This window comes from Adiantum capillus-veneris, chromosome 21, assembly GCF_014529385.1.
Source record: "Adiantum capillus-veneris isolate H3 chromosome 21, ASM1452938v2, whole genome shotgun sequence".
NCBI lineage: Eukaryota > Viridiplantae > Streptophyta > Polypodiopsida > Polypodiales > Pteridaceae > Adiantum > Adiantum capillus-veneris.
The window spans coordinates 42270661-42298501 of record NC_140951.1 but is presented as its reverse complement, the minus strand read 5'-3'; the positions used below and the strand labels follow the sequence as shown (position 1 = coordinate 42298501).

The window sequence follows — 27841 nt, the reverse complement described above, 5'->3', positions numbered from 1 at the left end:
CTATCACCTAGAGTCCCGTGTGAGTCAAATCTTGTAATGATAAAGTCAATTGAAGATCGTGGGATGGTAAATATCACAGAACACTATACACCTGATCCGGAGCTAATTTGGGTACCCAAGCAAGAATGACTTGTTTCTCTTGGCTCAATTATAGAAAAAACAAATGAAGCTTCTTGCTCTTCATGTAGTTCATATACGCAAGTACAAGCTTCGACACAACCTCCACCTACCATTGTAAATATCCATACAAACAAGAAAGAATTTGAACCTCCCGTTGTAAGTTCACCACCTACAACAACATTGCAAGTAAAATCATGGGAGGTCACCTTACCACCCTTGCAGCTAGATGAAACGCCTAGGGCGGTCAAAAACTATTGGTCAAAGTCTTCACCCATAACAACTTGGAACAATTGGTTTCAAAAGGCGACGACATCGTTCCAAAAGATATGATCTACCCAAGGAAGGGGGGAGTGTTTACTGACATCCATCATTCACTTGCTCCCCTCTTAACCTTCCTCCCTGACATCTCAATCTCCCAATCTTAGGGAATGTATATAATAGCCCTATACTCAAGAAAACAAAAATATAAAAGTAAAAGAGCAAGAGCCACCAAACAAATCGCTAGAAACCTACAAATTCTGGTACATGACCCAAAATCATAAAAACACATTATGCACAAGGACATGATTTTGACATGACCCTTATAATATTTGCACACTAAACATCATCTATCTGTGTGTACAAATATGGCTAGTATGCTAGAGACATCCACTCCTACCTTGGGTGAGAGGTACCCTCTTTACTTTTCACAAGTGTTTCACATAGTCTACCCGATGCTTGCCTGTGAATGGGATTTGGTAGATACACTAGCGTGTGAGAGAAATTTTGAGGATTTAGAATGGCTCATATGTCACTTGACCATGATTGATCCCTACTTAGTAGAGGGCGTCTCTCCGATTGCACAAGCTTACCCTTTTGACCAAGATGACTATAGACGTCTAGTGACATTCTTAGTGGACATTTGTCCCTCTAATGATGAGGAAGATTTACATGATTACACGGATGACACGTATGGTCTCACCGATAATGACTTTGTTTTTCTCGACGATGATGAGGATAGGGGTTTAGACCTAGGACTACCCACCAGTCTATTCAATATCATGTTCCCTTGACTCTCTAGGGTGGTGCAAATAATTAAATTAGGGTTCCTTATGTTGTTTTGATTGTGTTCAATAAACTTTGGTGCCTCTTCCCACTCATGTGCCTAATAGATGTTTTTTTTTTGTTTTCTAGTGTGTACAAGAATGCATTGTAATTGTTGGGATTTTGAATTTTTGTCTAGTTCACTCTTCGAATCGAGCGCGATCATCAACACAAATGGTGTTTCTTGTCCATTATCATTGCCTCTTGTTTTTTTTAGCATCCATTTTTGTTTGCTTTAATCGTGATTGGTAGCATAATATTCAGCAAATTTTCTTAGTATTAAATATTAGATTCAATATAATTGTATGTCATAGTCCCTTGTCTAGGTTTATGAATCAAGCAGTCTGACTAAGCTAGTTTGACCAAGATAGGTGTTAGATATCTTCTTCTAATACCATGGGAAATGCCTTCCTAATTGTCAATGGTTACTTTAGGTTCTAAATCCGATTTAGGGAGCATTGTGTGCAATGTACTAGTGCGTTCTAGTGGGCTTAATCCCTCTTGACCTTTAGTTTAACTTGTGATGAGCCTGGGGAGGGTAATAGTCCAATATGACCCCCCAAAGTTACAAATTGAAAGGCAATGAAAAACAAAAAAAAAAACAAAAGACAAACAAAAGGGCCAAGAATGTAAAATCTTAATTTGGTACTTCACCCACATGTATTGCCTATGGTACTAGAGCCCTAGAGGTTCCCAGTGTGGGCGCTTTTCCTTGAAAAGGAAAAAGCCAAAGGCATACAAAATAAGCACATACATCAAAAACTAAATCAATGTGAAAAAACTTTAGGGGGTCAAACAAAGGGAATAGTTCAGGCGATGATTTCATAAGCAATTCCTTTTATCGTAGCTTAACTAGAAGGTCTTCTAGGTATAGCCTCTAGTCAACCCTCAGACATGAAATACTTTGTCCTCACAATTAAATAGCTTAATTGACAAAAGAGAATTGAGAAGCTTGCGCATGGTATTAATAGTTGACCTCTAGTACCTCTTGACCGTTAGATTAGCGATCCTAGACTTGTTTATTTCTTGACCTTTACAACTACTTATATGTTTGATTATATTACAGTTTAATATTTTACTGCTAACAAATTGTTTAATATTTTGCTACCAATCATTTTGTGTGCCTACTAACTGCATATGCTTTTTTATTGTATATGAGAATGCAATTATTGTGCCAATTTTGATTGATTTTGCAGTGTTTGAAGAAGGCTAAGGACATTCAATCTCAGATGCTCTTCCACCTCGACAAACGGGCTTCATCTCAATAGCTTCCGAGGATGGAATCTACAGCAGGAAGCGGGACATGTTAACTGTTACGGACACCCTATCACCTTCAACGGACGCATTATTACTTATTAGAGTCATGGACTGGGCTTGTTGGTCCAATAGGTGTGTAGGTGATCGCCAATGAGAGGCGCACCACTTATCTTATTTTTATAGTATTTTTGCAACAACCGGCCTCTCTAGGCGCCATGTGTGAATGGGTCAGACTCTTCTAAAAGGTCTATTTCTTCTAATCCTCATTCTTGGAGGTGCATGCTAAGAAGTGCTCTTGCTCTACCTCTATCTCCTTTTCCTTTGTGTGCTCACGTGTGTGTGTGTGTGTGCACACGCGCGCGCTTGAGAGAGAGAGAGAGAGAGAGAGAGAGAGAGAGAGAGAGAGAGAGAGAGAGAGAGAGAGTGATCGAGCATTGCGGTGGCATTGACGACGGCGAGACGGTTGAGCGCGGCAGTGACAGCGGCTCCTTATTCTTTGCGGCACTCATTTATTGCTTTGTATCCTAGAGGGAGGTGGATGGGTAAAAGAGGGAGGGGAAAAAAGGGAGGGGGGGAGTGGTGGGTCCACAGTTACGTTTTTGCAAAAACCCTAAAATTTCAAAATTTTCAAAAAAAAAATTCAAAATATTCCATCCAAAACTCCCCCCAAACCTACCCTATGATCAAAAAGTCATTTTCTCACTATAGAACCTTTTTTCCAAGACTCCCTTCCTCCATAGCCCCTTTCCATAACACAAAGCTCTCACTCTCTCTCTAAACTTTTACACCTTCCTTCTTCTTCAATCTCTCCATTGCAACTTTAAGCTCCCACTCTCTCTCTAAACTGTCTCCCTCCTCCTTCCTCAAGCTCTCCATTGCAACTTTAAGCTCCCACTCTCTCTCTAAACTCTGTTTCCCTCCTCCTTCCTCAAGCTCTCCATTGCAACTGTAAGCTCCCACTCTCTCTCTAAACTTTGTCTCCCTCCTCCTTCCCCAAGCTCTCCATTGCAATTTCAAGCTCCCACTTAAGCATCCATGGCAAACAATGGTCAAAATAGACACCCCAAACCCATCATTCAAAGTATGGTTCTCCACAACTCGAAGAATGAGGAGCAGCAATGGGAACCTCAACTTTTTCAAGAAGGTGCGTGGGCCTACATGCAACCTTCCACAATCGGTCCCCATCGTGTTCGTGAAAGAACAAACGTTGATCTCCATTGGAAGGGAAGACTACTAGGCTTCAAGCAAGTAAGAGACAAGGGTACGGTGGCAATCGTTCAACATGTTTTCATGTTTGGACACATGCGTCTACGAGGGATCACCAACCCAAGGGATTTTCCTTGTAATTGTATGTCCCTTGCACTTCAATGGTTTTGGTGGTAACAAAAAAATGGACTTTTTACATCTCACGGACTGTTTTGTTTCTATGTAGATGTTTTTCCTTCTAGCCTTGTGGAGGAGCAACCACTCTCGTGCCTTTCAGGCACATTTACGGCCATGCATGCAAGTCTTGGGGATATGCTCTTCTCCAACACAACTTCATCAAACCTTGCACGAGAGAGGGTGTTCTTCTACACCCACAAGTACATTGTACCTACAGATGAGGAAGGCTACGGAGAGCTACAACCTTTGGAGGCTACAACCTTGTGTAGCATGGAGTGGCCAAAGCCAAATGCATTCACTGTAATGTCTTTGAAAGCCAAGATTGTAGCTGATGTGAGAGCATCATTAAAATTTGGAAAAGCCTCGCGTTCCGTTGGGCTTGGATGGTGTTGTCCTACTCATGTCTTCGCTAGCATCTTTGGATCTTTGCCTTTCCATCATACAAATACTATGTATGTTTGCAAAGATCTACAATACGATACATTGGAAGCCATCCTTGGGGAGAAGTGGGGGTATCTTGAAGGACTTCACAACGGAGATCGCTTTCGGTGTCAGGTTGGAAGTTTCGGCATTGCTATCCGTTTCATCAAGGTGCGCTCCACTCTTTACGTGCGGTACTTCTATGAAAGGTGGATGTGCAAGCTTGGTGAATGGATTCCATTGCAATCCACCGATGCTACAATTGAGGTATTTGATATTGCAATCAAATTGTCGAGTGGTGCCGTTGAAACCGTCCAAGTGAACAAGCATTGGACATTGGCCAATGAGCATGGAGAAGATACAGAATTTTGCATCGGACGACGTAAGGTGAATGATTTTTCTCTCTTAATTATGTTATATTTATGTTCTTTTGATTATTCCCTGCTCTAAGTTGGGTATGCTAATTTATTTATTTTTTGCTAGATTGGTAGCCGCATGGAGAGCACGATTCAAATTGAAAAGACGTGGACGACGGAAGAGAATTTGATTTTATCATTAGAGTAGTTATGTTTTGTACTTAAATTTTTTATAATATCACAATTGTAAGTTCAAGCAGATGGTTGTATCAAATTTTGGCAATGCACATTATCTTAAAGTTGTAGTGATGTGTTTTTTGAGTTAAATGATTGTAATTTAGTTTGTAAGTTTTTTATAACTTCTTGTTATTTGTGTTACTTTATGAAAATTGTTTAATATTTTAATTATTGTTTTTTTTTTTTTTGGGGGGGGGGGGGGGACGCGTGCTATATAAAGCCTCCTAAACCCTACCATTTTCACACTCTTTGCCTGTTCACACTCTCATTTGAGCTCCAACACTCTTTGCATTCCTACTTTAAGAGCTAGCATTATGGCATCCTCCTCCACCCCTCCCGAAGCCACGGCATTACAACGCTTCCAAGCGTTTTTACAAACAACCGAGTGGCAAGATCGTGATGACCTTCACAATTTCTTCACCCAATTCCGTGATGTGAATGCAACTATTCACCTAAACAGCCAATCTTTTCAGCCTATCTTATAATTTTTTGAATTTTACATCGACAAGTATGCTGTACCAATTGTCGGACAAGGGGAATTGTGGATTCCATGCGATTTGCTTCGCTACATACACAAAGGCGATCGGCCTTTCACCCAGCGACTTCAGCGATTTTGTGTAATTGCGGGTGAGGCAGGTCAGTACATTGAAGATTCACGTTTGAAAAAGAAGAAGGTCGGCACCCAGTTTCTAAGTCGCTTGGCGACTTTTGTGTTTCTTCTTGCGGAGGAGCCTGAAAGATCTAAGGTGAATTTGCCTCATTTGCGCCTTGGGGGTGTCGTCAAGGACACAAAGGAGCCCATTATCGCGCCCTGGGATGCAAGCAAAGAGGGCAATATTCTTGCCCTAACCTACCCAGGAGGTGTCATGGATGCTGCCAAATCCATGGGTGATGAGGGTGCAGAAGCATCCTTTAAGCCCGCTGCAGATGCGCCGGAGGAGACATTAACTCCGGAGGTTTTTTTTGAACACCTCTCCCCAATTGTGATAGATGGGGAGGAATATTTGTTTTTACATGATCTTGAAAAGACTTTTGACATCCGCATGGATGAGTGTCTGTCCATCCTCTGTGCCACTGTAGAGTCCTCTGCCATTGACCCCTCTTCCGATCCTTTGGATCGAAGCCTCCTTCCCCTTGGAGAGAGTGTGGTAGATACTGTGGAGTTGGCAATGGTGGCGGTGACAGATGCACCGCACTCATCTGTGTCGGAGGATGAGTTTGTAGCTACACGCGCATTGCTTGAAGCCCAACGCACTCCTATGCCTGTTCATATAGATGAACTTGAGAGTGTCGCTATGGCTCCCAATTCATCTATTTCTCTTGACAGCAAAGGCATAAACGATGAAGACGACGAAAAACAAGAGGTATTAATTGATTTTTGTTTTGTGATTACGTTAATTTTCATTGTTGCATTCTGAAATCTTATTTACCTATTGATTTCTTTGTAGAATGTTGTGGAGCTGGATGAGCATGCAGGTCGGGGAGGAGATGGTAGGCGCCAAGATTTTGGATGGCAGTCGTCTCTTGCGCATTACCTTGGCAAGCTCCCCCAGGACGGCTTTGCGATAATCCACAAGGAGTACACTCCTTGTGGTCAATTTTGGGTGTCAATGATGAAAGCAATGAGCCGCATCCTATGCCTGTCAACCATATCTCAAGCCTCCCAAGTTATATATCTTGTAAATAAATCTCTGGCCAGTGCTGCATTTGCGACACACATTCGTGGTCGTGTGCTTTGTAACGTGGCCTTAAGCCAAGCTGTAGGTCTAAGCAATGTGGAACAAATTGCTTGGGATGTGCTGCACAAACAGCTTCCTTGCGCCCAAGAGCGCCGAGAAAACATTGCTCGCCATATCTTATATGGATCAAGCAGTCAATAGATGCATAAATCTTGTAATTAACTCCTTCAAGTATGTAATGAGATATCACATCTTTGTACTTTGTTATTTCAAAATTCGAATGGAAATTGATTTTAACTGGTACTTTTCAACTTCTATATTGAGTTTATTGTACGATAGATAGTATATGATTGGTTCTACACTTGTGTAATTCTCTGAATCAAAATATAGAGTTTTTTTCAGTCCAATCTCCATCAATAAAAACATAATAACATTGTATTCTTATAATTTTGGCATAAAAAAGATTTAATTAAGCTGTCTAAAAGCCTGCCGCAGAGGCGCGCGAGAAGTCAGAAGTAACATTTACTTTTGGCTTCTCGCGCGCCTCTGTGGCAAGCCTCTAGACAGCCTAATTAAAGGTTTTTTAAGCAAAATTTATAAGAATACAATGTTTTTTTGTTTATTCAATCAACCAAACTTGGTTGACATTTCTTTTATCCACATCTCTCTCTCTCTCTCTCTCTCTCTCTCTCTCTTTCTCTCTCTCTCTCTCTCTCTCTCTCTCTCTCTCTCTCTCTCTCTCTCTCTCTCTCTCTCTCTTTTCCTCTCTCTACTTAGCTTTACTTATCACTTAAAACAAATGTACACGACTCGTTATATTTGAAAAAGCCATGACTCGTTATATTTAAAAAAGATATCTTTACATTGGCAAAATTGCCTAAAAGTCAAATTCAAACTCTTTGTCCTCTGATTCGACGCGCAAGAGCTAAATCTTTGAGCATTATTGTCACCCGTTCACTAGCATACAAGTTGGTGTCTTCAAAAATAGAAATTAGATTATATTTTGCCGCTTCTTGCAGAGCTTCTACGGCGATACCTTGAACTCGAAACGCCATTCGATAAATTTGCATGATCTCTTTTACCAAACGTGCGAATGGTGCCTTGCGTATGAGAAGGTCTGAAGTTTTTTGATAGTGACGAATCTCTTGCAACGCCTTTGGAATGCGTCGCTTCACAGCAGGAGCCCGTTGTTGAGGGATGGTAGGATCTGGGACATGGGCCTTGCGAGGGCGAACCTTGAAAAACTTTTTCTTTTTATGAGAGGGCTTGCGAGGGGGAGCTTGCGCATCTTCAAGGCCACCATGTGCTTCGACTGGCTCTTCAACTCCACCCTGTGCTCCAACTGGCTCGTCTGCTACATCCTCAAAATCCTCTTCCTTTAGTTACCCATGATCACCTCTACGTTGATCTGACGGCAGAGCGCCAAAGCCACGTGGCAATGTCTTCCCGGCCGGAACTCGATGATTGCTTGGGATCTCCTGTCCGCTCCATGGTGGGCTTTGTGCTTCGTTGTCCGTTTCGGTTTCTGTGTCTGATGTCACTACCCGTTTCTTCTTGCGTGAAGGTTGTCCATCTTGTTGCTCTTCACCTGACCATTCTCTCTCCATCTCTTCTAAGAGCTCTTGTTCGTGTATCCAAGGTGGTTTTTGAGCACCTTGGACGGTTGAGTGAGGGTGAGCAAAAAAAGGTTGATCTTTTCTTGCTGTTTTCTTTGTGCGTGCCATGGTGTAAGAAGGGGCAAGATTGAAAATGAGACTCCTTCTTCTCTAAAAGCCCTCTATTTTTTAAAAAAAAGGTCTCTTCACACTTGACCAGGCCACTTAAAAAAACTCTTAATATCATCAAAATATAAAAAACAAAAAATAGATAAATGGAGAAGTATTATATACAACTCAACAAAGACATCTACAAATATAAACATTACATTGCATAGCATAATTTGTTTTACATGTTGGGTAACCAACGTTTGCCCACTCTATGGCGATTTTCACGCCACCTAGCATGATTAAGGGGTCTGGTGGAGTTTCTCCATTTCTCTTTAGCAGTAAGTCGAGATTGTCTCCTAACCTCCTTGGCAAGACTTGACTTTTGCGCTCGCTCTATGGCATGACATCTCCCCAAAGAACAACGAAAGAACCAATCAAACATTTCCTTCATGTAGTTGGATCTTGTAGTTCCACCACCGTGACGTGTATTTTTAAAGTAAACACCTTTGGCTCGATAATGTGATTTTTCCATTCCTTGAGTGCTCCACATGTCTAATAAACCATATTTTGACATAAAGAATTCTCCATGCGCATACAAAATATGCTGCATCAAGAAAAAAATGCTTAGATCAAATAAATATTTATGTATAGCATCAAAATTTGAACTGAACAAAGTAACTTACCATGTAGTGTGTGATATTGCTCTCTCCCCACGCTTGCACAAATGCTTTAGTGAAATTTGAAATGTGATCTTTGAACAAATTTTGTTGCTCGCTCGTGGTTTGGGGTTTCCACATGATTTGAAGCACTAACTCCAAGTAGTGCCACACTTGCCTACGCAGATTTACAAGCACGGGATTTGAATCTTGATCGGTCGTACACTTGCAAAGCGCTTTCCATAGCTCCCATGGAGCATCCTCTTCACCCCTCTCCTTTCGCATCTCTGGTTTCTTGAAAAACCTACGTGCTTTCACACCATTCATAGATACTTTTTGTGGCACTTCATGCATATTATCCACCTCACCAATGATAGAAACATTGCCACCATGACATCCAATCGAATTTAGAATTGTTTTAACTATTCCAATGGCTTCCACAGATCTGGAAAGTGGTTTCATTGTGAAAGTGTACTCTATGTGAAGCTTTAACAAGCGATCAAATATACGCATAAAGGCATGCAAAGTGCAGAAGTGTACATTTGTAAGTGGAAAATTGATAATGGGATGCCATGTTTTATCTTTTGTCGACCGATTGGGGACCTCCATGATAGGACACTTCAACATCGAGCACACCCAATCCCTTGCATCATCATCCATTGACCCTGTTGCCTGACTTCCCTTGACATTTTTCTTTGAAGACGTGGAGCCACGAGTACTCTCCTTGTATCCTCGTACACAATATGGACAAGGAAGAAGTGATGAATCACCTTGTTTACACCCAAGTATACATTTGATTGTTTTTAGATCACCTCCTAAGTGCCACTCAACATCAAATGTACCTACTCCATCTACTTCTAGCTTTTCTCCCTCTAGTTGTGCCTTAATAACCTCTGTGATCCACGGGATCATAGAGAAGACCCATGACAACATCTCATGAGTCTCCTTCGGAAATTCAAAAGCTCCTAACCACCATATTTCTTTTTCCGATTGTACATTAAATGATGGTTGCTGAGAATGATCACCGATAGCATCGACTTTTGCAAAAAACATTGCCTCATTCATGAGTGTCACACTCATACGTTCCAATCTCCATCCTTTGACAATTTGACATTCATCTAGCTTAAGAATAAATATGAGCTTCTCTCCAAGTACTAACAACACAAGAATTGAATTGTTATACTAAATGATATTCAATACAAATAAAAAACGACATTACAATTTGTATTACCTTGTGGAGACAAAGCATAAAATTTAACCATAGCTCGTTGTAGTCGTTTCAAATCAACAAAAATATTGTTGAATTGATGATAACTAAAAGACTTTGTCCCATTATGAATAGTATTGCCTCCCTTTATATTACCACGTGACTTGGCACTCGTAGAAGAGTACACCATGGATCCTTCAATGTGTTTATATTCGCCAAGGGATTCCCGAACGAGATCATTGTTTGCTTTTTTTGCAAGTCGGACCCTATGTGGAATAGGAAATAAATTCTCGGTGATGCCTTGCTCTCGTAATGCATCTTTCATCAATCCATGAAGTGCATGGTATGCATTTGTGATGATCCCAACCTCATCACAAGCTCTCTGGACATCATCCTCATACACAAGGTTAGAGATCTTTTTTAGGATCTCCTTTGTGATGGCATCTTTCATGTGTTTGGCCTTTTCACAACCTGTGATGTAAAGTATATCTTCCTTTGAGATGCATCCTAGGAGAAGGTTGCAACGGTCCTCTTGTCTAAAACTTCCACACACATCTTGTATATATGTCCTATTTCAAAAGGTGAACCGAGTTACAAATTGATGAAAAATATTTGAGAGTTATAAACACTGTGCATTTTAAAAAATACCTGGTTGTCGTGATCCGCTTCTTACGTGCCCCTCCATTAGATGCTAAGTTTTCAATGGAAGAGAACTCCCTCTTACGCTCACGCATGCCAAATGGAGTGGCTTTTAGGTGCATCATTGCAATCTGTAGCTTAGTTACCTCTGTTTCTGTAGCTTTCATCTCCTCTTTAAGATCTTTGAGTTGTTTCTCTGTGGAATGTAGTTGTTGTTGGAGATTTGTGGAATGATTGTGTAACACTTGACATTGTTGTCGGAAATATGCCGACGCACCTGCGTGATTGGAGTCCAATCTCTTACAATACCCAAGAAGACCATGTTCTCCTTCTCCCACATATTTGATTAAGCTTGGGAGTGTACGGAATGTTGGATGACAGCCCACGAGAGGATCTTTTGGATACAACCCTCCATCAAGCCACAAGTCAACATTGGTTTCTCCTCGAAACCGTCGTACGGATGCCGGTTGAGATGCTTTCTCGTCTTTTTTTTTTGTGGGAGCAAATTCGATCGGTAGACGCAGACTGATATTAGTTGACCTAGTAGATGATGGCGCAGGTGATTCATTGGTTATGTCGCGAAAAGACATGGTGAAAAGTTATGATGGGAAAAAAAAATTGATAAGATATACTTTTTGGGATAAACAGACAATTTTTGGGATAAAAAGACTTAAAACTATATTTTTTCATATATAGGTTCAATTTTTGAGCTCAAAGGAGGGAAATTTTTAAATTTTAAAAATTTCAAATTTTAGGTTTATTAGATGGACATTTTGATGATGTGGCATTGTCTATTTATTCTTGAAGTTAATGTAGAGAGGGACCCAAGGAATTTTAGATTTGGAGCTTATAAAAGCTAGATTCTTCTAAAAAAATACTGTTTTATATATATATATATATATATATAGGGACCTTTTGAAAGCTTAAAAGATCCATTTTGAAGATTTTATAAAAAATTCATTTTTTGGGGGTAAATTGATGCATGAACTGAAAAGTGGCTTTTGTCATAACTACTTACTCTCTTTGTTTGGTGATAGGTAGAGAGAGAATGATTCTTCTCTCTACCTTTACTCCTCTCTCTTTTTACTCCCCTCTCTCTCCTACTTTATCCCCCCTATTCCTCCTACTTTACCACCCTCATTCCTTACTTCCCCCCCCCTCTCCTATCTAGAGAGAAGTTAGAGAGAGAGCTACAAAAGTAGCCCTATTTATTGTCTTTGTTCCCTCCATCCCCTACAAAATTAGCTTTAATCCCTTAAAATTAGGGATCCTTACATGGCCCCAAGGGGGTCCAATTTTTTCCTAATGTAAGAAACAAATGCATGTATGTCGTGATGCATGTCACGTCCACAGCCACAATGGCAAATGCAAGTACGGATTTCCATACAACATTCAACCAAATCCTTGTCCATCTCTAGATTCCCATTCCTTGAAGTGGATGTACTATCGACCAGCTCACGATGATCGAAATGTGGTTCCGTACCATTCAACTGTTCTTCTACTTTGGGGGACTCATATGAATATCCAACGTGTCACAAATTCATCTTTGTCGTATTATCTACTCAAGTACACAATGAAGACTGAAGATATTGAACCATTGAACATATCTGCAAAAGCAGCGACAAAATTGGGTTTGGAAGGACTCGACAAGATTAAACTACAACTAATAGCTGCTGCTCTTTTGACTAAGCCAATTTCTGCCACAGAAGCTGCTTTGAATTGCTTACAGATTTCAATCATAACAAAAAGCGACGTTGTATTCTACATAGATTCATCGCTTCCAAAACTCAGACAATATATCATGTCCAAATCACACAATGTTGTGATGCACCCTATTGATTTGTATTGTGCTAGACTAACCACCCTTGAAACCTTGACATTCTTTGAGTACCACAAAAACCACATTGTCGAAAACGTCGGCAAAGTGCACAATCTACACCTTTGCTGGACAACTATGGCAATGCCATTAAACATCAGAAAAGATTGGTCAGGTTCACAGAATACCATCCAGGACACCACACAGAAGCCTTCTTCTATAACATCTCTGCTACGTCATGTATGCTTCCGTAGAGAGACAAATCTTCTATCAGCTGATAATACAATGGGCTCTTACTTCGTAGAGTGTCAGGCAAGGGATCTGATCCAAAGCAACGAGGACTTGGAGATGTACATTACAGAGTACACACAAAGAAACATGCTAGTCAATGAAAAAATCGATCAGCTTGTCCATATGATACTTCAGAAAACTGCACTGCAAAGAGCAAATGAAACAATTACACATTCAACAGATAATGACCCAGACATGCACCACCATCGAGTAAAGTCACTAGCCATATTGAAGGAGTTCGCTGCTGTCAATAACTCAGAACTCACAACGGAACAATTAAATATATACAACAAATTATTGAATGCCAAGAACGGCTTGCATGTCGTCAAGGGGGCACCAGGGAGCCGGAAAACACATCTTATCAGATATTTGACATATGAATATGTCAGACGAAACATGAGTGTCATACTTGCTGCATCGACTGGAGCTGCAGCAACAAGACTTAGCAGCATTGCATCTACAATCCATTATCAATTCAAGATACCAACAAGGAATCAATAGTATCCCCTCTCTATTCACGAGACCGACGAACGTTATTTGGATATAAAAGAAGTAGATATTATAATCATAGATGACGAGTTGTCTATGTTAACATGGACCACTTTTGATCTTATTGTAAGACATATTGTCAACGTAACAAGCGGTACATTGACAGATCCCTTCAACAACAAATGTATTCTCTTGCTTGGTGACCTTGCACAGTTGCCCCCAGTTTGTAATCACGCACGGGACCTTTGTGAAGCATGCCATATCACAAGCTCGGTGCACTGGCTGCATGCAACTTTCTACAAGATGTCATGCTCCATACGACATGAACGGACCCTGAACTCCTCCATTTCTTGACCATTATTCGTGAAAGAAGACCAACCACAGATGAGATCAATTGTACCTTGGGAGCATGCATTATAGACGAATCACATGTTCATGACTACATCAACGACTCCACTACAATAATTTGCACTCATAGATCAGACGTCCAACACTACAACAACCTTGCCTTGTACAATCAAACTGACATTACAAAAGTTGACCTGAAGACGAACGCGGATAATATAAATGTACTTCAGCAATGGCTCCTAGACCCTAAGTTCAACGAGTTGGACTCAATCGCAATTGGGGCTTGTTGCATGATCACTGAAAACATCCACTTAACAATCGGTGCAGCAAATGGTGCAACATGTATTGTTGACGCCATAACGCATAACAACGTAGATCAACTTACATGTATCGTTGTTCTGATTCATTGTACCGGTAAAAAGATGGCACTTCGTTGAAAAAAGCATAAACGAACTGCAGTCAATGGCACATGGTTTCACAAATCCACATTCCCCTTAACACTTGCATACGCCATGACTGGACACAAGGCACAGGGTGCAACAATTTCTACCAAAGTTCTTCTTATCTTCAGAGATGCATTTGCACCGGGGCTTGCATACGTCATGTTATCGCGAATCACAGATCGTCGAAATCTCCGAATTCTCAATCTACCGACTCCTAATATATTTCGCCCTATTCCACTTCATATTATACACGGAACTCATTAGGAAAGTTTTGGTGGCTACTTGATCATGTACTCTAAGAGTTAGTAAAATTTTCATATGACTTTGTTTTTCAGCATTTGTGCAACAAATAATCTATAAATATATAACTGATGTCTCAAGAGTTCTTCCATGTTGATCTTTCGAAACTGTCATTAACTTGCACTCCACTCTTTGTAGCATTATCTTGCGCTCTACTTTTGTCTCGATTCTTATGAACACTTTCTCAACAATTCTGCATAATTCTACTATTGGTTTTTCCAGTATGAACTCTAACCATGTCACCATTGCAGGCAACATAGATAACGAAGAGAATAAAATGAGCAAATTTAAAGGTATACTGCTCTATAAAACATATCACATTATGTTTCTTCACTGCACACAAAATACTGATCGCTTTTGTATAACCTTGCAGAGACTTGTTGCCCTTTTCAAGCAAAACATTGCCTCAAAGAAAAACCCCCAAATCAAACCACGTCGGTATCCAACAGAGAGGCAAATGCACTTGCTTAACCTGGCAAGTTGTCACCCGGACACTTACATCAAGGGTTTTGCAAACTATGCTGAATTGCGATTGTTAATAGACAGATCCGTAAAGCAGCTCAAACAAAACAAGAGCATGGGTATCAAAAGAGCAACATGTTAGCTCTACACACATGCAATTTTATCTTTTCCTTCTTCTCATTGCTTTGTTGTCTACAATAAACAAAAAAAAAACATGCTTTTTTAAAAGGAATTTTTTTTTGTTTGTCCCTTCTAATACTCTTTGTTTCTAGGTCTAATGAAAGAGATCATTTGCAAACCATCTATAGAGATTGACGTGCCCGAGGATCTCATGACAGTCGAGGACGGTAATCGTTTGCTTCAATTGAAGACACCAATAAAGCCCTACATTCTTGAGATGTTGCACTATGGCTATGATGTTGCACTCGAGGACCTCTTAGATACAACGAACAATGACACAAGTGAGATCTTTGCAAGCTTCAAGAGACAGTGCAATGACGAGCCACCATCAATTACAGAGCAAAAGTTGACGTGGCAACACAAGAAGGATGTTTACAAAGCACGCTTTGGAAGTGGCTATCCGTACGCTTTCATCAACATCGACAACCCATCCACAAGTGACACCACCATGAAAAAAATTCAAGAAATACCCCGTTCGATTATATAGTCTAATATTCTCAAGTTCGAGCATGCAATCTTGCAGTAATCCTGTTTCTTTCTTTCCTACTTTTGCTGTGCAGAATAGGACAACAAGACTCAAGTTCTGCTTCTCGAGCACGACAATCAACCGAGCAAAAAACAACGGACATTGAATACACCATCTACTCCATCACGTGTCGCCAAAACGGACGAAAGTACATATGTGTCACAAACAATTTTGAAAGACGAAAGGCAGAGCACACTTGACAAACACCTTCAAAAATGCGATCCGACGTTATTCGCTACCTGCCATTCGAAGAAAACTTTATTTTTGACACACTTTCCATCTCCAAGAATTTACATGTAGCACGTATACTAGAAAAAACATTCATCGGTACACATAGTAGTACAAATTCATTTGTATATAATATTCTTCGAGCTCATCCCCCTCACTGCAAGAAATACATGTTCTTGAAACAAAACAGAAAGATCTAAATTATCCTTGTCACTGCTAACACAAGATCCTTTTTCTCTCTTTTTCCTCAATTATTATGCACAAAAACCATTCGCAAAATTCCTATCAAGTAGTCTTGTTCATTCATTATTAAAAACTCATATCAATCTCTATTGTTTCACATTTAAATCAATTTTGGATCCTCTCATTTAAACTAAAAAAACAAGTGAAAGGATCACGATAACTTTCTAAAACAAATGGTTTATATATTATGAAAGGGCTCCAATAATAAGGTAAATGGTGCACATTGCACATTAGTATTTTGAAATAAAATAAAACAAACAGGAAGTAAAATAAAAAGACACATTAAAAATCAAAACAAAAGAATATTTTAATGCTTTCAAATAATCATAGAAAATAATTAAACAATTTAGTGAAGTGGTTTTCTTTTTAAAAATCCTCAAATGAGAGAATCGTTTATCAATACCTCAGCATTTGAGAAAGATGTGTCTGAGCTTAGGCTTAAGCCGATTGAAAATCGAAATTAGCTGGTTACAAAGGATGGCAAAGTAGAAAAACCCGATAGAATATACTAAAAAATAGTTTGAATATTTTACAAATTTAAAAATTTCTACTAATATTTCCATTTTGTATTTGTATAAGAAGGAAACTTTCCACTTAAACAACAAGTGATAAAATCACGAGGCCTGCCAAAAGTGCACCAAAAAGAAAATTCCATTAATTTGTTTAAAAAAGGAAAAATTACCAAATTACTTCTCTAATTTGTGGAAATTCCCAAAATACCCCTCAAATTCCCAAAATTCCCGAAATACCCCCATATTTTGTCAAAAATTCCCAAAATGCCCTTCAAATTTTCCATTCTCAAAATACCCCTCGATAGGAGACTGAACATCTCCAAAGACTTTTTTATTTTCCATAAGAAGATTGATTGTCTATCATCGTAAGATGTTAAAACTAGAATTTGATCTGGTTATGTATGCTTTGACGATGAATTGTTTCATTATTTTTAGAGAAAAATGCCTTTTTTTGCTAACATGAAATATTATGTGTTAAACTGTCAAAAATGGATCGCAATTGTCAAAAGGAATAAACTCTAAAAAATCCAAAAACATCCACCCAAAATAGACACAAGGGTATTTTGGGAATTTTTACAAATTAAAGGGATATTTAGGTAATTTTCCAAAAAAAATTGTGGAGCTTCAAATTGAAGAATGTTCTAATTAAATTGCTTCCTTTAAGATAACGCCTATATTAAGTGAAGCCCTATATTCTCAATAGAACACTTCAGTTTGAATAATGCAATGAATATAGGTCCACATTGCCCTATATCTTGGTTGTACGTCCACACTGGTACCAGAGAATAGGGCAATGAGTATTGAATTATCCAATGAATATAGGTCCATATTGCCTTTGAGCTGGGGCTTCTGGGTTGTTTAATTTGTTTATATCTCGTTGGTATCTACTCTAATTTCTATTCTTTCTATTGTACCTACTTTATATACTTTATTTGGCTCTATTCAAGCTACATTAATGGAAATCTTTTTAGATTCTGCGTGCTCCCTATAATCGCCCTCCTTTGTCGCACATATAGATTGCCCTACCTACCATTTTTGCCTTGGCTCACCGGCAGAGACTGTCTTTGCACTGGCTTGCGGTGCCCGCGCGCGCGCGCGCGAGAGAGAGAGAGAGAGAGAGAGAGAGAGAGAGAGAGAGTTAGCACATGAGGCTGGACTGCTGCCGTACGACGGCTCTTTTATTCCAACAATATACTCCGACCGGCCGACGATATTGAGCACATGATAGCCGGTCGGCGTCCAATTGGTGGCCGGCCGTCAGACCGCCGGAGGATTTGAGCACATGGATAGTGGCCGGATGGAGACAATAAGCCCTTCATCTCCCTAAAAAATATTTATTGAGTTTTTTTTTTTTTTTTTGTAGTTGCGTAGACGCGTGCTACGGGGGGGATCCATTTCGTCAAAGTCACCTGGGATTTGAACCCAGCCCCTCCACAGGCCATGCACACATTCTCCTCGAAGGTTGCCCAAGCCTTTCAAGGATATAATGCTTTTTTTCTTTTTTTAAATGCCATGCAAGCATACGTCAATCAAACAGCACACACAAACAAACAGTGAAAAACATGAAGCCATAAAACAATGCAAAACAAGTATATGAAACAAGCATATGAATCAAGCACATGATACAGTATGCACACACGTAGAAACATGCAACAATGCAAAAATAAAAAAGCATACCGTTAGATCCAACTATTCCTGTAGAACACACAAAAAAACAAGTCAGTTTGATTTATCCAATCAGTGCACACATAAAGATTTGCGCTCTCAATTTTCGCAATTCGCCTATTGAAATCCGTATATAGTACTGTGCGCATTCTAAGGCCTGCTACCCGCTGACGCCTGTCCGCTGACGCGTCATCGCACGCCACCTCAAGGCCTTCTCCGCATTGGGGCGTGGGTCGATTTGCTCCAAAGGCTCTGGTTCACCCTTCAATTGCACAAAATTATGCAATACGCAACAAGCGCTAATAACCAAGGGAGCAAAGGGAAGATTTACATTGAGGTCGCGGAGAATGCGCCATCGGTTTTTTAATATACCAAATGCATTCTCAACCTTAACCCTACCCTTCGCAATATGTCTATCAAAAACATTCTTTTGTGGCAGGTCTTGTCCACCTGTGGATTTATAAGCTTTGAGAAGAAACTCGTTGGCTTATACGCTGAATCCCCCACAATATACGGCTTCACCCTCAAGCCGCTCACTTCTAGAAGAGGCGTATTCAAAACCTCGTTCCGCTTCATTTGAGCATATATTGCAGACCCCTTGAGGACTGTGGAGTCGTGTGTGCCTCCTAGTGCACTACAAACCACATTCCAAAATATTTTTCTGGAGTCAACAATGCCCTGAAGAAGAATGTTGTGGAATCCATGGCGACTAACATATTGTGCAGGAAAAAAGTCGCCCTGAGGCTTACGTGCAAGCTTTATGTGAGTGCCATCAACAGCACCACACATGTTCGGTAGGTCCGTAATGTCCTGAAAATCTTCTATGATCTTTGCTAATCGCCTTCCCGAAGGCGTCTCTAAGTGGGTCCGGACAAGCATCTCCTGAGTGGTGAGTGCTCTATGATAAGGTTGGTGTACTTTCTAATGGTAGAATCTCCCATCCCAAATAATTGACATAATGTTCTTGCAAAATGGCCTGCAAATATCCATTCTCCGCTTCAAGAAAGAATACATGCATTTCACTTATTGGGAGACCCTCCTCGAACTGTTCGCTTCAGCCAATTAACAAGGGCTCGTTATGCTGTCGAAACGCAGAGCTGCTGGATATGAGTGAAACGCAGCAGGTGTGGAGGACCGAAACGCATTTGCTGAATATAGCCGGCACAGGGATTCGTAGCCGTTGTGCTTATTAGCTTTTGATTGGCTAGCCATATTTGGCTTGGCTGGCTGGAGTGGGAGAGGTCAAGCTCCTCTCGGCGAGCGGCCAGCATAAAAGGGCCTGCCACGTCATTAAAAATGGTGCCGGCCGGAGACTTTTTAATGAGGTGCTCACTAAGAGTAAGAGAGAGAGAGAGAGAGAGAGAGCACGTAACACGATGGTTGAATTTCTACTTGCCCCTCTCAGGCGCAGTGCTCAATCACCTCTACCCTCAACTCCTTCCCCTCGTTCCTTCCCTCAGCTTGCCTCCATGATGACCTGTTTCCTTTCTGCATGCTGCCCCGCGAGATGGAGAGAGAGAGAGAGAGAGAGAGAGAGAGAGAGAAGGAAGCTTCCTGTATAGCCGAGGGACAGAGTAAGAAAGGGAGAGAGAAAAAAGGAAGGCGATCCTCAACATAGATTGGTCATCTCTCTCTCTCTCTCTCTCTCTCTCTCTCTCTCCCCCCCTTTGTGCGCCTCTTCTGACCAATGCGCACCTCTCACCTAACAATCAATTCGAGCAGGTGTCCGTAGTTCTGGCCGGTCTTAGTACCGCGTGCACTCACACTTTGCGTCTTGCCCAACACACAGCACACGATGGCGACTAAAACGAGAGAGAGAGAGAGAGAGAGAGACATTGTCGATTCGCTCCCCTGCCTCATTTTTTTGGTTCCAAACTGCAACATTTCCCACCCCCACAGGGTCCCCAACACTTGCGAACCTGCGGCAGTAAAAGAAACAGTGATGCTCGCTGCTTGGAGATGTACAACAACAAGAAAATAGGTTGATGACAGTGCACACACGTCTCTCTGTAGAGAGAACCAAGTTGATCGCCTTCACGTGATGTGGCTCTTCCTCTTGTGCAGCACTACCACTTCAGCTCACCCCGTCCGGCCCTTGCCTCTGTCTCCTGCCTAGCTGTGCTCTCCTGCCACGACTCTTCCTTACGTGCCCCATCATGGCAGCTTTTTGCTTTTCCCACCTTCACTGTCTTGCCCTTGCAACCCCTCCAACGTCCCTCTATGAAACATCTCCATCGGCAGTTGATGCTCCTCCTCCTCGCTCGATTCCTTTGCCCCGAACCAAAGGCTCTGTGTCAACGGCATGATTGGCATCCCCTTCACACTCTCTCTCTCTCTCTCTCTCTCTCTCTCTCTCTCTCTCTCTCGCCATGTCAATCTTGCAAGGCCATTAGGGATCGACTCAACGTACAAGGCAATCATTCAACATAGCATTGGCAGGCATGGCTCCTGTGTCTGCGCACTTTCGAAATTCTGAACTCCTTTCCCGGCGATCAAGCGAGCTCATGCACGGGCTGCAGGAGAAAGAGGCTTTACACGCAAGCCGACCTCTGTCTTTCCACGTGCTGATTGTCAATGGGGCTAGCGGCTCTCTCTGTCTCGCTGCCTTCCTTGCATGCGCTGCATGAAATGCAAGTTGTCAGCCTGCGTGACTTGTGGAAGGGTGTGATGAGTTGAGAAACCTCGAGGGTGTGGTGTTGGATGGATGTGAGAGCCTGTAGCATCTTCCCTTCAAGGAAATCTATGCACGCAGGTCCAACCATCTTGACAGTTGCTTGACGTGGCATGTCGCCTCCTCCCGCCACCATTATCCTGTGCAAAATCCCAACTAATTAATGCTCACTGCATACATCACAACAGGATGCGCGTGGTGCATGCCTATGAACTCAAGAGAGAGATGTATGCAACCTGCAACACGCACTAGAGAGAGGAAGAGAAATCTCTAGCGCCTGCCTACGTGCTACAAATCGTACAACCTACAAACTATGACAAGAGAGAGATATTTGCAGCCTACGAACTGTGACAAGAGAGAAAGATATTTGCAACCTACGACACGCAGAGTGGAGAGTGGAAGAGAAATCTCTGTCGCCTTCTGGATGTACTGAGTGAGTACCCATATGTATTATGCATCCACAAAGCTGCCTTGCACCGAGTTAGCAGGGCGAGAGCATTGCACCATGATGAATCTACTGCTCACCCGAATTAGCAGGGAGCAGCTACCTACTCGGACACATGTCCCCGGCTCTTGCCGCCTCATGAGAGAGAGAGAGAGAGAGAGAGCACAAATCATTTTGGAGACAAATTTTTTCCTCCTCCTCCTGATCTTCCCAATCCCCGTGCCATATATCTTCAAGATCTAGATTCTCATTCAGTGACTTTCACCTTCATTGCTTTGATCGAGGCTGAGTGTGAAGGAACTTTGTCATGCACTAATTTTATGCATCAATACAAAATTAATGAATTAAAAAAAATTAAAATATCTATATTAAAAAATTTACTCTATTTTTCATTAGCAAAAAGGGAAACCATCACTAAAGTCTTCTCCCTTTGGGGCAGGCCAAAAAGGACTTTTTCGAAAACTCATCATAAGATCAAACTCTTATGAATATTTTGTTTAATGTTTTGATCTCTAAAGTCATTTTCAAGCATGCAGAGAAAGTAAATGTTGCTTATCATTTTAAAAAAATAGAATACAAAAAAAAGTAAAGAAAGGATGTGAAATGAAAGGTAAGTCTTTATCATGCACTCAAAACTATGAAGCCCCCCCTAACCCAATCCAACATTAAGGGTTTCTTTTAGAAAGCCAAAAAACCAAACACAGATTTCTCTCTCTTTCTTCAATTATTGTTCCCATAACACTTTCGCAAAATTCACAACAAATACATTGGTTTTTTCATCACAAAAAAATCTTTTAGAAAGCCAAAAAACCAAACACAGATTTCTTTCTCTTTCCTCAATTATTGTTCCCATAACACATTCGCAAAATTCACAACAAATACATTGGTTTTTTCATCACAAAAAAAAACATAGCATTTCTCAAATGTCTATATGCTTTTCACACAGTGCTGCTTCTTCCTTCAGATGTTAAATGTCAATTTTCATATGTGCTATTGTATTCTATAGATGTTATATAGCGAGGCCCACCAAGCAAGACTAGTTTGAGCACTTAAGTGTATAGGGTGCACTTCTCGCTTCGATGTCCTCCAAGTTCTAGTGAAATCTATGGGGACTTGAAGTAAGGGCTGCGGGATTTGGCATGAAAAGTGCTTAAAAAAACCATGTCCATGGCAAGTGTAAGTTTCTCAAGCTCGACGTACTACCCACAACGGCCATCAGCAGCTGCTCAGAGCAGAGCCAGGCACTCTCTCCTTCAAAAAACTTCCATAGCTGGGGACTCCTTAAGCAGCAGAAAGCGGCCCGCTAGCAGCGCAGGGGTGTATGCACAATTGCTGCCTTTCAAAGCCCGCAGGCAGGTGGATCTACCCTTTCAGAGTGGGTCCTCTGCCCCTGAGATCTATGTGAAGGAGGTGGAACGTATTGTGAAGGTCACCTTCCCAGACTCTGCACGCATCAGCTTTCTCGGTGACTCTACTTGGAGAGCGACCCTCAAGCCTGTTTCCTTCTTCAGCTTGTCTGCTACACCTGCTTGCGATATCAGGTTATTTTTCTGTGTTTATACCTGTTTTCTGAGCAATGGTTAGAGTGTAGGTATTAGGGATGCCAATCATGCAAGGGCTTTTCTTTTGTGCGGCTATGCCTCTTCTGTGCGGACTTTTGGGTTGTATGATACTGCACAGGTTGCTCATCTGCCTAGAAGTTTCCGGGAAAATACTGTGTTCATCAAATTCTATCGCACGGTTTGGATTCGTACGGTGTATTTTCTTTGAAAAACTCTAAAGAAACATTTGCAATTTACTTCATGACTTAGGACTACACCTAAGGCTAAGGTTCTAGGCTCTCTAGACTAGTGAAAAATGGCTTGGATAGTGGGTACTCAGAGCCAGTCTGCAATAATTTTAAAAAACAGGCAGGCAGTATTCGTACACCGTACGACGGTACGATATGGGTAGTCATACTCTGTATGGATACTTCCATTGTCTAGCCTATGCTTTGTAAATTTTGTGCAGCACTTATGGTTTGCTTGTGTAGCTAGAGGGGATGCACACCTAGTCGGATAAGGCAAAACTTACCAACAAGGCTTGTTTATTCATGAACGTTCATGATTGCAATTCGTTTGTCCAAAGATTGCATTAGGAAGTTGGAGGACTGTTGCATTGATGAACTGCAAGCTTTCAAGACAACTTTTACACGCAGGTGTATGACTTCCCTATTTGAAGTCCAGATCTTGTTGGAATGGGGCAACTTGAAAATGCTTGCCATAGAGACCATGGAAGACTATAATCAAAGGTTTTTCGACTTCCACCTTTCGGTGTCTTTCTTCAAGTTGATTTCCTTGGAGGACAAATGCGAGCGATACACCATTGGACTGCGATCACCGTTACAAGAGTATTGTCTGTCCAAGCAAGAATCAACCATGCAAGATCTTATGGACCATGTAGCGGTCGGCTACAAATTGATGAAAGGAAAGCTAGAGTTTACCACAAAAGTAACTCTAGCAAACAATTAGAACTCCCGACAACAACGAACCAATCCCTGGGACTTCCCTGGAAGTCAACCTCAAAGGCCTCCTTTGACACAGCGCCAAGGAGAAACCCTGTTACAAGAAGGCCAATGCGTTGAATGTTTTCAAACCGGGTATACCTTCAATACACGTCCTTAAAGAGCCTCAACGTCTTCAAAGCAACCTCCTGCTCTGACAGTAGCAAATAGATCCCCAAGGCCACCTGCGACTAAGAGAGCTAGACCTACTATTGGACTTGTACTTGATATTTATGGCATAAACCTCGAAAGTATAAATGAATTGTGCAGAGCATGTGGCAAAGTCGACGGCTTGAAAGCCCTGATCTTCTTTGACCCAGGCGCCATAAAAAATTTCATCTACCCAGAATTCCTCAAATAGATGGATTTTGATTACGATGCACAGGGTAGAGAAATTGAAGCCGAGCTAGCCATGGAAAAAACCCCGAATGAATTTTCTAATTGTTTTGTATTTTTGAACTTTATTTGAGAAAGTATTGTTTGAAATTTGTTTCAAATGGATTGTATCTGTTTAAATCTGTCTTGGTGCCGATTTAAGAATGGTTTGACTTTGGTTTTAATATTGGTTTCAATGATTGGTGATTTACTCTCTAGTGGAGTAGTAAGAAATACTGTTTGATAATGTCTGAACCTTGGAAAGACGTAGACCGGGTGTCTAGGGAGTGTATCATTGTATGCTTGAAAACCTCGGAACGACGCAGATGGGATGTTTGGGGAGCGTTTTGTTGTACGTTGGAAAACCTTTGAAATACGCAGACGGGATGTCTAGGGAGCGTTTAGTTGTATGCTTAAAACCTCTTAAGCGATGAAGGTTGCGGTTTGGGGAGCTTTTGGTTGTATCAGTCCTTTGAGCACATGGCCCAGACCTTTTTAGGTTATTTGCATGGGGAGTGATTAGATAGTCGTTGAGTAGCTTTATACTGTAGACCCCGTTTTTCTCGGAGGAGGGCTCAGCGGCGTTGTTCGTTGTAGCAAATCCGAGGTGTATCTAGTAGCGGCACAATTGGGGTGTCCATGGTAGCTTCTTCATGGACTTGGTTTTACTACATATGTCCGGCTGTAGAGAGGGTGTTCAAGTTTATGCATGTCAAGTGAATGCCCATTTGATCCTAGTTAATATATTTTGTCTCTTAGGTATTTGTTTTATTTATTTGACATGATTCTAGGTAGGGAAATTTCTATTGGGTAGCACACCGAAGCCCCATTGTATTATCATCAACTCATTGCCGTGATTGGTTGGTACAACAACACCCTCTCTTTTTCTCGCTCTCAAGCATTCTCTCCCTATCTCATGCTCAACTCGTTTCGTGTACATCCAGTCCTCATGCAGGATAGTGGCCTCACTAAATAGATCATAGATGCAAGGAGAACTTTAATAACATTTCTTTAGGTTTCAGGGAAAAGCAAGCGTTGAATTGATGTAATTTTGTTTCTTCTTTCTCAAAATATCCTGTTCTTGAAATTTCATGGTTTTGCCTACACTTCTTTAGATCTTTTTGGATTTTTAGTTATGCCTTGCCTTGAACAGCTCACTGGATATATTCATGGGCTAAAAGTATTAGTTTCTTCCTGTGTATTGCAAATACAACATAAGAAAAGGTGTAGATATCAAAGCTCAAATGCTGGGTCTTCAAAATTAGAAAAGGTTCTTGTGTTAATCTGTAGAGATTTGGAGAGGGCACTTTCTACCCTCACTAGGAGGGTTTTTCCCCCTGGCATGTTTATACTATTATCAGTTTTTTCTATTCTTGGCCTTTGGACTTTGTAATTGCCTTCGGGCGTTGTCGTAACAGTTTTTACTTCCCCTTGGGTCGGCACTATTTTGGGCGCTCCAAGGAGTGTCAAGTATTAGAATGTCAGTTATGTTTTTCCTCCAAAGAAATTAAAAATTGTATTGACTTTTTAGGCATATTCGAATTCCTGTGCAGGTGGCGCATGCATGTATGTAATGGGGAATCATGAAGCAAAACCCTTGTATTGTTTTTATTATTATTATTTTTGGATGAAATAAGGGTTATTTGCTTTGGTGTATCAGATGACATTACAATTTTATAAAATCAGTATGTCAACTTTCTGATCTTATCTTGTCAAAAAGTGATCTACTATCTGATAAATACAATGCCAATCGTGTACTCAGGGTGTTTCATGAAAATTCATCGCTGAAAATAAGCTCTGACAAGCTTGTGCTGGATTTCAAAGGCGTTCCAGTGCAGTTTGAGCACCTGGATTTTGATTTCTCACTTTTGGGTGAACTCTATGTGGTAGAGCATGGCTCATTGAGACGACAGCAGAACAAGAGCTTTCAAGGATGGGTGGACTTGCGTTTGAAAGTGGACATGCCGCTGCCTTTTTCTATGATGCCAGATGTGGTCCTTACGCCAGTAGGCAACGGAATTTTGGATCGAATTCTTGGAGCCATGGAATCAGCTTTACTGGCCGGACTTCTTCGAGATTACAAGCAGTGGTGTAGAAAACAGAGTGAGCAATCATCATCCCCTTTGTCACCGGAAGCGGCTACATATCAGAATTTTGTCAGCAGCTGAGCTAAATGGATGGCCCAAATCTCTATTTCACATGTTTAGGTGGTATGGCTCAATAAATGTTCTCTCAATGTCCGGGCTCTTATGGGCTGTCATAACCGGATTGCAAGGGCTATCTCATGATGGAGTCATTTGTATGACTCCGTGTATCTATTAGCGGAGTTTCTCCCTCTAAACCTGTAGTTATTTGTACATCTGTTGCTACACTCAAAAGTGCTAGTCGATATGGAATGGACAGGGAGCCCTATGGTTGCATTGTTGTGCGGGACATTTATACTGGCATTGAGTTTTATGCTGTTGATATACTAATGGCGATGTACTGGTTAATTCCTTTGAGCCATCTGTTTTGATAATGTTGATGAAGCTCTTTCAGGAGCCCGAGTCTCTAGCAGTGAGGAATCCTTGGATGAGGTTTCTAAAATCTTTGGGACGATAATGAATTTGTTTTCAAGGCAGATGGCAGAGGCTTCTGCTTGTAAGTGCCATGTTATTTTACACCAGTTTTGGAAAAGTAACAAACCTTTTCAAACATCTAAAATGTAAATGGGAAAATGAAAATCCCTATGACCTCTGAAAGTCAAAAGTCACTGTGCTCTTTACATAAAGAGGTCGTGTAGCATGCATGCAAGGGGTGTGCATTTTTGGCTTTCTAAAACAAGCCTCATAGAAGAAGAGAGTTAGTCATACATTTGATGATAGAACAAGCCAAATAAGTATTATTTTCAAGTGTAGAGCGAGGTAGGATGATATGTAAGCGAGGTAGGATCATATGTATGTGCTCCAATTATGGATGCGAGTCAATATGTGAAGTTGCATTTGTGAAGAGGATGTTTGTGTTCTTATAGCGAGTTTGAAGAAACATATCCTGGGCATCACATATGATTAAAAGAGCAAGTGACCATGACAATGCCACTATCATGGCTAAGAAACATATCCTGGGCATCGCATATGATTAAAAGAGCGAGTGACAATGCAATGCCACTATCATGGCTACATAGTTTTCGACATAGCTAAGAAAAAAAAATAGTGTCACCTTGGCATCATTGGAGGAGGCTGCTTGTGTGCTGTATGCCACTACCATTGATGAAGTTACCTCATTGCCACAAAAGTGTGAGGGGTGGCAAGGCATAGCATGATGGCAACATATTTGTTCTAGTAATTCTTTGGTTAGTCTCATGGATGTGAGGATTCAATTTTGGGTGCAAAAAGCATGGATATTGAAGCTACTTAAAGATGATTTTGTCTCAAAAGTAGTTTTTGAGAGGATTAGTGGCAAGCGCTAGCTCCACACCCTTGCTCCTCCTTAAACACCAATAGAACTCGAATAATTAGGCCAGAACACCACCTTCAGGGCCGAGATGTAGAGGAGAGGGGTGCAAAGAGCTTTGAAGAAACTT

General features: G+C 41.1%; 1 protein-coding gene across 2 annotated transcripts; it reads left to right on the top strand.

Moving 5' to 3' along the window:
* The first annotated feature begins 22337 nt into the window (after nucleotides 1-22337).
* LOC147430851 (uncharacterized) lies at nucleotides 22338-26784 on the top strand. Of its 2 annotated transcripts, none has more exons than XM_086493390.1 (2): nucleotides 22338-22903; nucleotides 23560-26024. In XM_086493390.1, exons 1-2 carry the CDS (start codon nucleotides 22524-22526, stop codon nucleotides 23870-23872), a joined length of 693 nt encoding a protein of 230 aa, XP_086349516.1. In that variant the 5' UTR covers nucleotides 22338-22523; the 3' UTR covers nucleotides 23873-26024. The 2 variants fall into 2 exon arrangements, with proteins under 2 accessions (XP_086349516.1, XP_086349515.1); XM_086493389.1 differs by lacking the exon at nucleotides 23560-26024 and adding an exon at nucleotides 26042-26784 and having other exon boundaries at nucleotides 22393-22903.
* Nucleotides 26785-27841: the final 1057 nt, after the last annotated feature.

What these genes read in the sequence shown, in the direction of transcription:
- LOC147430851 (XM_086493389.1), top strand. Translation starts at nt 22,524, where the DNA reads ATGTCCATGGCAAGTGTAAGTTTCTCAAGCTCGACGTACTACCCACAA. An exon ending in ACACCTGCTTGCGATATCAG is followed by an intron (nt 22,904 to 26,041) that starts GTTATTTTTCTG and finishes TCGTGTACTCAG; the next exon opens with GGTGTTTCATGAAAATTCAT.